Genomic DNA, 10129 nt, shown 5'->3' with positions numbered 1-10129 from the left:
GGCTGGGCCCGTGAGCCACGGCCGCTGAGCCTGCGCGTCCGGAGCCTGCGCTCCGCAACGGGAGAGGCCACGGCAGCGAGAGGCCGGCGTACCGCCAAAAAACCCCCCCAAAAACAAACAAACAAAATAAATAAATAAATAAATAAAATAAAGAATTATAGAGCAGGATTCGAGCCCCGGATTTCATAAAAGGAGTATCCTTACATTTACAACTTATATTCTGTCTCTTTTAAAGTTAAGATTCAAAACGTGGGGTAGCCTGAAAAAAGGAAGTGGAGCTCCTCCCACCAAGATCCTATAACATCTTGGAAAAAGTAACAGGATGGTGACATAAACACATGAGCCAAAATATCTTAAAACGATGCACCTCAAATTTAGGTCCTGACATCTCAAAGACGTAAAATGAGGAACAGAAACCAGAAAGGAGTCGTCAGGAATAACTTATTCTTTCTCCCAGAGGTTCACAACCCCAAAGTCGGGCCAATCTGTACCCCACACACCAAAAAGGAGAAACTGTTGCTTAGACTTGGAGCTAAAAGCAGCTGAAGATCCCTGAAAAGTGAAGCCCAGGGACTCTGAGAAAGAGAGACGAGGTTATTGGAGGCTAGACCGCGACGCGACCCGATGCCGCGGGCCGCGCCCCCCCGACCCTCCCGCGGGCGGAGTGGCCCAGAGGAAGGGACCGCGCCGTCTCTGCACCACGGAGGGCACCGCCAGAACTCGAGGAGCTGTTTCAGGAGAGACGGCCATACAGAGCCCAGGAGGCGCGCTGCACCCGCTAAGTGTTTGCGACTGTTCTTCCCGTCCCCGCGGACTGATTACGATATTGGGCTCGGACAGCGTCCCGAGCGCGTAGCCGGCCCGGGTTCGAGGGCCTGTGATGCGGCCGACGTGGAGGGAGGGCGCGGGGCCACGACCACCGAATCAGGTCCCCGTCAGCCCCCACCCGGGGCCACGGGCAAGGAGGGACCCAGGGCTGGGTTCTCCCTCGGGACCAGAGCAAAGACCAACTGAGAGGCAAGTCCGTCGCTCAACGAGGCGGGAGCCCCCACCCCCCACCCCCGCCGCTTCACCTGCCGGTCTCGGAAGAGACGCCCGCGGGTGCGCAGTGACGCCGCCGCTCGCGCCCTTACCCGGCTCTCCGTACGGAATGGTCTCGGCCCAGGCGCTCGGCTCCTCTTCCTGGATGTCCAGGACCCTGTCGATGGACTTCTGGGCCTGAGACAGGGCCTGCTTGGCGAAGCTGGAGAGCTGGGAGGCGTTGAACCAGCTCATATCCCCTCCTCAGCCGCCGGCGGCGGCGGCGGCGGCAGCACCGAACTGGAAAGCCGAGGGACAAGTCGACTGCCGCGGACCCGGCGGAGGGGCCACGGAGAGCCTCGCCCCCTTCTCCACTCGGCGGGCCCTGTCAGCGGGGAGCCATGACCCCGCAGGTCTCCCTCGAGCCGGGGACGTTACCCTCAGCGTTTTCTTCACAGCTGAGACGAAAGGCTCAGATTGCGCAGGCGCTGGCTGCTTCCACGTACACAACCGGCAAGTCCCGGAGCCCAAAGTTCCGCCGATAGACGGAAGAACCGAAGAAGAACGTTGACGTCACTTCCTGGGGCCCAGGATTGCCCGTAGTTATGGAGGAACGCGGAACGGTTCCTATCGAAACTGATTTCAGACGTAGTGCGGCGATTGTCAGCCCTGGGAGGAATTCTGTGGCTGTATCAGCAGGGGCTGATTCCTCTGGGAGGAATATGCGAGTTCTGAAATGAGTTCCTTCCTGGAAAATAGCTCTTGTATTAAGAGCTAGAGCCTTGCCAGCAATAATTGAACAGGGAAGTTTGGGTCTTGGCGTTTCTCTTACTTAGCGTCTCCTCTGTTAATCAGTTCTGTGTCAACTTGGCCTTAAGAAGGAACTCTGGGTTTGGGTCTAAAACTACTGGGCATCGTATAAAAGGACCTGATCCAGCCCACCTGATGCAAACAAGTAAAAAGCCGTCTTCCACAATAAGTAACGAGAAGTCAGGACAAGGGCACAATCTCCCCCTTAAGATAGAGGTCCACCCTCGGCCTCAGTCAAAACAAACCTGGGGAGCATTAAAACTATTACTCTTAATATGTACTGTGCATATTATTTAAAATACAACTTTTTTGCATGTGCTCTTCAAACATCAAATTGGTGGCCTTCCTAATCTAGTCAGCGGCTGTTTGGTTTGGCCCCCATAATGTTAAAATTCTACCAACATTTATTGATTGATTGATTGATTGATTGATTGATTGTGGTATGCGGGCCTCCCTCTGCTGCGGCCTCTCCCGTTGCGGAGCACAGGCTCCGGACGCGCAGGCCCAGCGGCCATGGCTCACGGGCCCAGCCGCTCCGCGGCATGTGGGATCCTCCCAGACCGGGGCGCGAACCCGGTACCCCTGCATCGGCAGGCGGACGCGCAACCACTGCGCCACCAGGGAAGCCCCCAGAATTATTTTATAATAGGGATCCTCCCAGACCGGGGCGCGAACCCGGTTCCCCTGCATCGGCAGGCGGACGCGCAACCACTGCGCCACCAGGGAAGCCCCTCTACCAACATTTAAAAGCCAGATTTCACAGAAAAATCCAGACGTCCAGCTGATTTTGAAAAATATGTACCCCAACATGCAACAGTCAGCTGCAGCAGCTGCCACTTTTGGCTAATAATTTTCACTCCAATATGTCACAGACCCCACTATTCTAAGTACACTCTTCCTAATGTGGTTATTTACCTCACCTGTTTCCCCTACACTTAAGTATTTTACCCCACTGCAAGGAACCATACCATAAAGAAATTATTATTAGCCAGATTTAAACTCTGCCCTTGAGAAGTTATGATGTTCTGATGATTTTACCTAACTTTTGTAAAAATGTGCATATTGAAACTTTTACAATTTAGTAATCTACACAGTAGTACTAAGTAACTCAGGTAATTTCAAACAGCTTAGCTAAGTAGCCTGAGGAGGAGGTCAGGTTAGGTTTGGAATCCCTCCCTGTTCCAAGACTTCTAATTGTACAGCTTGAGGTAAATGACCTAAACTTTCTAAAACTATTCAGCTCTCAGATGAAGATATTATCACCTTCTCACAAGGCTACTTTGAGAATTACTGTGGCGCCTGTATATAGCACCTGTAAGCTGAATCTGTAACTTTTTAAGGAAAGCATATACATTTATGCCATATGATTTTATAATGAAACAAATTATTTGTCAATAAAGAGCTAGAAATAAAAATAAATGAAAATTTAACCCAGTGACATGTAATCATAAAGCTTTTAAATAGAAAACTGCCATCCAAGTCAAAAACAGAGAACATGTACGACATGTTCCCACACTAAGATACTAAAACTCATTTTCAGTATTTATGCTTAATTTTGTTTGTTTTTTTTTTTTTTTTAATTTTTTTTTTGTTTTGTTTTTTTGTTTTAAGCCTTAGTCTTTTAGGAGGGGGAAAAAAGCATTTTTAAGAGGCATTAATATAAAAATATAGTCATTCCATTTCATTACCTTATTATGTTAGAGAAAATTAAATCAGTAGATACTTATTGTGGCTAAAATATTAATTCAAGTACCATAAAATTTTCGTATTAGTAAATCTGCTACATATTTAAAAATTATTTCTACCTTACTACAGAACTACTTACTATCCTTAATATACTTTAAAAAATTTCAGTGAGAAAAATAGACAATATATGATTTTATTAATAAATAGTGTGAAAGCATCAGTGATAACTGTTTAAACATTAAATTCTTTTAAACATCCATGTCTTGGCTTTAATGTTGGGCATACTGGCCTCTATGGCACTGCAAGTAAACACATGAAAATACTTCCCATTTCCATGCACAGGTATTCAGCTATAACACCATTTACAAATATTACGAACAAGATAACTTTTGCAATAATATTCATTTGGACAGCCACAATTAAGTGAATATTAGATCAAGCAAGAAGTAGGCTATGTTCAGTATACTCTAGATGTCAGGTTGTAGTATTTAATGTTATTTAAAACTTAATTTTCTTATTTTTTAAAAGGGACATCTTTTGTATATGTGGGTGCTCAAATGAAAATTGTATATGTGGGTGCTCAAATGAAAACTGAAGAATGCATTCTTTGACCATAACAAAATTCACATACAAGAGGGAGTTTGCCGCCTCCTCTAAAAGAAGCAATACATTTGCTCATAATCTCTCTCTCCAGGCACCATTTTCCATATTACTAATGAAAATGCTAACAAGCACCAACCCCGAAATTCTGTCTTCAAGGGAAAGTTATAAAGTTAAAAAACAGTGGCTCATTATAAAAACAAAAGTCAAATTCCAGCAATACTAATGCTAAAAATGACATCTATTAAATTTCTTAGCATCCAAGAAGTATAATATTTTCATGAGTTTTCTATTATGTGCAGATTTCTTTTCCTCAAGAAGTAAAATGAAGTTTGAACAGTACAGTCTGTGGTGTAGTGACATCAGCAACTGCCAGTTCTTGCCCATCAACGAGTCCCAATTCTAAAAGAAAAAAAGTACAATTAACCCAAGCAAAAAAACTCAACAAAATAGATAATACACACATATACAAACTATAAAGAATCATGGGCTAGATAAACATCAAAATCCAGTTCTCTTTATTTAATCAAGGTAGTATTATATTTGATTTCCTAGAGATTTTTTAATATTCTACTAAAAGAGCAATAAACTCTATTAATGTTGCTGAAGATATAAGTAGGATGGTAGCACCATTTAAAAGCATTAAGAGCAAATCTAGAAGAAGCATTTATTACTTTTACCAGAAAAAAAAAAGAAGAAATTGATTAGTATCAGTAACATACTCATTTAAAATACCTTTCAATGTCTTGGAGAGATTTGGCCTTGTTCGTTCTTCAATAGAGGTTACTGACTAGAAAACAATAATGTAAAGCACATTAAGTGAAATTAAACTTTTAATATAATTTTGTGGAAAAAAATAAAAACTGAACACTGGTCACCTGTAAGTAAAGTGTTCTATTTTTTCCCTCTAATGTGGCTGTGATAGCTGGAGATTTCATCTGCCTAAATATAAGAAAAACAAAATCAAAGATCACTTTTTAAAAAACAATCCTAGTTTTTAAAGTTTTAAAGTCAAAAAAATTCTTCTACAACATAACAAAAGTCTTGAACACTTACAAAGAAGCACTATTGGTTAGATAATCCAAAACCTCCTGCAGTTTAGCTGATGGAGAAAACTGAATGTTTTGAGGAAGCTGGCTACAAGCTGGGCAGTTTTCCTAGATATAAAACACAAATCACAGTGGCACATGTACCAGTAACAGTCTCTTTACAATGATGGAATGAAAATCAAGTTGTTTTATAATCATGCATATTCCCTATGAACAAATTTGTATGTTTTAAAACCTGCTTTTCCTAAAGGGCCATTTTTCCTAAATTATTTTGCTATACAGTATTTATTTCAGGATACAGTATTACAAAAGATATATCAGTAAGTAGGGTTCTGGAAGTTAGAAAATACTTAGAAAGGGTGTGGGCACTTTCATTCACATTTCCAGCCGGTAATTAATATTTAAAAATCAGGGACTTCCCTGGTGGCGCAGTGGTTAAGAATCCGCCTGCCAATGCAGGAGACATGGTTTTGAGCCCTGGTCCGGGAAGTCCCACATGCCGCGGAGCGGAGCAACTAAGCCCATGCGCCACAACTACTGAGCATGCGCTCTAGAGCCCGCGAGCCACAACTACTGAAGCCCACGTGCCTAGAGCCCATGCTCTGCAACAAGAGAAGCCCGTGCAATGAGAGGCCCGCGCACCGCAACGAAGAGTAGCTCCCTCTTGCAGCAACTGGAGAAGGCCCGCGCACAGCAGTAAAGACCCAACACAGCCAAAAATAAATAAATTTTTTAAAATAATAAATAAATAAAAATTAAAATATGCATGATCAAAAAAGTTTTCATTAGTATACTATTACTAACCTTTCTCTCTGCTTCAAATGTGTATGTGTACAGTCCATCTACATCATTGAATACCAAGTAATTATTAAGGGGAATATATGCACTGTAATGAAAAAATGTTCATTCTTATGTAACTGAACCAGATCAAAACACAGATTTACAAATAAATTAAAAATGAAACCCATTACCTTGTGGCTATTTTAAAAACCTCAGTGGCACACACAGCTAAAGTGGAGAGAAAATAAAGGTGCTTTAACTCAATGAAAATTAGACATTTAAAATTAGAAGTTTTTTAAAAAGTCAGTTATAAATCAGTACAGATAAATTTACAAGGTTATTGATTATAAAATAAGTAGACAGAAAAATACATATATAAACACTCTTATCTGTAAAAACTGAGAAAGTAACATTTTATATTTGTTTTGTATACTCCAAATGATAGAGTACCACCTCATGTTTTTCTCCCTCTTCTTCAGATTACTGTGCAGCCTGTTATACTGATTAAAAAGAAATGGCACTAAAATGTCCCCTCATTACAGAGCACTTTATCTATGACATAATGTAAGAAAAAATATATACAGGGTCCAATAGCTTGTTCTGTGGTTTTGGGGGCGGCTTCATTATACCACCATCCACCCAAGAAGATAATCAAGTTCCCAGAACACCAGTTTTCTGAGATCAAGTAGCTGCAGAAATATCAATTTAGGTATTGAATCAAAACCTGAAGGAAAGAAAACAAAATTAAGTAGTGGCCATTTTTCCTCACCTGCAATGACTGCATTTGTGGAAGCTACTGCAGGAATGATTCGTTTTACTACCCCTGAAAAAACATACTGATTAAAATATGGTCATTTCTTTTAAAAAGTAGGTATCTTAAATTAGACAATATGATGATTTAATATCATTTTCCATAACTTGATTTTTCAGGCTTTAAGGTCAGAAAATAGACTTAAGCTTAACCATGAAACAACCTTCCTTCACATTCACATTATTTTCTATCATGTTCAGAATCTTAAGCAAGTTACAGTAGGAAAGAATAGTAAATTCTTCACGCTGTTTCACATAAAGATGAGACAATAATATATTAATAACTGCTAAAAATTAGAGTGTTTATTTTGTTCCAGGAACAGTATGAAGATTAAATAAAATATTACGGAATTTTCATAACATCATGTTAGTCTTATCACTCTGATTTTAAAGATAAGTAAAATGAGGGTGAGAGAAATTAACAACATCCATAGCTATACACCTCATAAGTGAGAGGGGTGGTATAGGAACCCAGCTCTGCCCTAAAGTGCATAATCTTAACCAGTACAGTATACTATAGTATACTCAGTAAGCTTTGAGTAAAATAAAGTAGGAGAATAACAGTTACCTAATTTTTCCTCATCTAATAGTTTTAGCTGTTCTATTCACAAAAATTTAAAACAAACAGAAAAACTGTGCCTAATCATTTTGTTTCACTCTACAATATGGACTACACAAAATATTAAACGTAGTTCTCTATTTCTATCCCACTTTTTTCATGTCGGTATCCACAAATTAGGAATGAACAAAGCCCCACCTTAAACCATTTTTTTTTAACTACAAAATAAACATCTGTAACTATATTTGTACTGAGCATTTTAGAAAACAAAAATTCAGAGAAAAGTAGCCATATTATCTTAGCGTGTGAGATAGCCCTATAAGATGTGTTCCCAAGACTTCAGGTAAAGGCAGGTTTTAAAAACTTCAAAAAAAGAGAAATATCTAAGAAGGCATGAAAGGAAGGCAGTTAAGTTTGGAAAGCTGTTTTAAAAAGTTAATTCTGAAAGGAGAAATAGGGAGGAGCTAACCTCATGATTACTGGAAGCTCTCCAGTGAACCACATAGAGCAGGACGTACTGGAAGGAGGAACAGGTAGTCACAAACAGGGAGGAGTTGAAGAGACACTGTCCAATAAAAGCAATGTGAAAATGATAAAGATACGCCCCTGTCCCCCACCCCTTTTCAAAAAATCTGGACTTCACTTCCAATTTGGCTTCTGTACTCCTTGTCAAGGCCCTCCATCCTCAGTCTGAGAAGTACACACCAAGCCTTGCTAAAAGGTATGGAAGGATAAATGAGACTACATATTGAAATGAGTTTATATAGTTCCTGTTCAGGACAAAGAGAATTCATTTTTTAATTCAAACAATTAGCAAATAAATGTGCACTATATGCCAGACACTGTTCTAGGTGTTGAACAGAGGAGCAGGAAAAAAAAATTATCTGCTCTTACAGTGATGGAGGAGTCCATTACACTGGATGGTCAGGGAAGACCTCCTTGGGGAAGTGATAATGTGAGCTGAAATCTAAACCATGAGAAAGACCCAGCCATGCAATGACCTGGGGAAAGAGCAATTCTGTACAGTAAACACCGAGGGCAAAGGCGCCCAGAAGAGGGATGAATCAGAGGGTAAGTATGAAATATTCTTCGCACAGAAAAACAAGCCTACCATTAGTTCTGAGCAATTATGAAAAGGTAAAATAGTGAATGGCTTAGAAGTCATTTTCAGTTGAATGACCAGGAAATGGTGCAGTTCATACCTGAGGGATAAGCAGCCAACCCTGAGGGGAATCCAAGGAAGAGCATTCCAGGTGTTAGGATCAGAAGTATTAAAGCTCTAAGGTGGGATCATGCTTGGGATCAAAGCAGGTCAGAAGAGGGGAACAAGGAGTGTATAAGAATGGAATTTTCAAACGACAAGCCAGAACATTAGTAAACATAAGGAAATAATCACAGGAGAGAAATGGCAGATTTTCACAAAGACAAAGCTCTTTCTGGTGAACTTGACGATCTTGGACAAAATTCTAGGAAGGGTGAACTAAGAGTATCTACATTAGGAAACACTGATCACTAAAACTGAGCATTATGATTGTTCACTGAGACAAGTCACAAGACTATGTCATTTAGTTACTGTGACTAGCTTTGCAACCCAAGGAAATGTGGAGGATAGGCTTCTGGAGAGCATCTGGAAAGGCCTTTCATGACATCCTTGTGAACAAGACAAAGAAACATGAGGTACTCAAGAAGCTATGCTCAACAGAAGGAGATAAATCTAAAAGGGTCTGACCAGAAGTATGATTCAGATGTCTGTTCTCAGCTAGTTTAGTCTTGTTGAAATTTTTAATTATTTGGAAAAGAGATAAAGGATATGATTATCAAAACAAGTGATATGAAGCTAAAAATACACAAGTTGGCAGGCATAAAAGAATATACATATATAAAGAGAGAAAAGCCGGTTGAATTTAAGAATAAACTTATAAGGACCTATACTTGAGTATAAAAGAAAAAACTACCACCTCCCATAACTGCCAAATAATAGGGAGATGTGGCTTAGCAATTGCGTATGTGGAGAAAACTTCCAGATTTTAGCAGGCAGTAACCTGAAAGAATCAAAAGTAGAGCATCAATGTAAACAACAACAAAAACTAAAAAAGTCTGCTCTCCTCTAAGACTGCATCATTGATCAGAAGTTTATCATATGACCCATCCTAGAGCACTGAATTCTCACCTGGATAGTTAAGAGAAGTATGGATAACTAAAATATGGTTAGAAAAAAACATGATGGGAACTTGAGTCATGAAACATGTCAAAGGGTTAAAGGAACTAGGAAGGTTGATGGGAGTGATAACGATTTGGAGGGTTCAATACGTTAAGGGCTATTACTTAAAAGAGAATTAAATGTATATACGGCATACTCTGGGACAATACTCAGACCACACTAAAGATGGAGATTTCTGCTCAATGTACAGAAGAATTGTCTTAACAACACTGTCCAAATGTGAGATAGACTGCCCCAGGAAGGGATAAATTGCTCTTCAGCAAACGATGAAGTGAATAAATGATTCGACCTGGATGATTTAGGTCCTCTTCCAACCCTAAGTAAATAAGATTCAATGATTTTATTAAATTCCTTCTAGTTAAGAAGTAGTATGGGGCTTCCCTGGTGGCATAGTGGTTGAGAGCCCGCCTGCCAATGCAGGGGACATGGGTTTGTGCCCCGGTCCGGGAGGATCCCACATGCCGCGGAGCGGCTGGGCCCATGAGCCATGGCCGCTGAGCCTGCGCTCCGGAGCCTGAGCTCCGCAACGGAAGAGGCCACAACAGTGAGAGGCCCGCATACCGCAAAAAAAAAAAAAAAAAAAAAAAAAAAAAG

At 40.7% G+C, this 10129-nt stretch overlaps 2 protein-coding genes across 7 annotated transcripts in view; both read right to left on the bottom strand.

The window, feature by feature from the left end:
• Positions 1–1545, bottom strand: part of TMF1 (TATA element modulatory factor 1) — a 29605-nt gene extending 28060 nt beyond the window's left edge. For both annotated transcript variants that reach the window (XM_007105914.4, XM_055079437.1), the window contains exon 1: positions 1134–1545. In XM_007105914.4, the coding sequence (XP_007105976.1) occupies positions 1134–1275 (142 nt within the window). In that variant the 5' untranslated portion in view covers positions 1276–1545. The remainder of the gene's footprint in view (positions 1–1133) is intronic.
• A 2156-nt stretch (positions 1546–3701) lies between these two features.
• UBA3 (ubiquitin like modifier activating enzyme 3) overlaps positions 3702–10129 on the bottom strand; it is a 30777-nt gene continuing 24349 nt past the window's right edge. For all 5 annotated transcript variants that reach the window (XM_024124160.2, XM_024124157.3, XM_055079937.1 and 2 more), the window contains 7 exons: positions 6715–6768; positions 6137–6173; positions 5970–6051; positions 5173–5273; positions 4995–5058; positions 4852–4906; positions 3702–4518 (listed from right to left, as the gene is read on the bottom strand). In XM_024124160.2, the coding sequence (XP_023979928.1) occupies positions 4430–4518; positions 4852–4906; positions 4995–5058; positions 5173–5273; positions 5970–6051; positions 6137–6173; positions 6715–6768 (482 nt within the window). In that variant the 3' untranslated portion in view covers positions 3702–4429. The remainder of the gene's footprint in view (positions 4519–4851; positions 4907–4994; positions 5059–5172; positions 5274–5969; positions 6052–6136; positions 6174–6714; positions 6769–10129) is intronic.

Source organism: Physeter macrocephalus, chromosome 18 (genome assembly GCF_002837175.3).
Source record: "Physeter macrocephalus isolate SW-GA chromosome 18, ASM283717v5, whole genome shotgun sequence".
NCBI classification, from domain to species: Eukaryota; Metazoa; Chordata; class Mammalia; order Artiodactyla; family Physeteridae; genus Physeter; species Physeter macrocephalus.
Note: the sequence above shows the minus strand (reverse complement) of the source record. Positions and strands in the feature narration are given on the sequence as shown.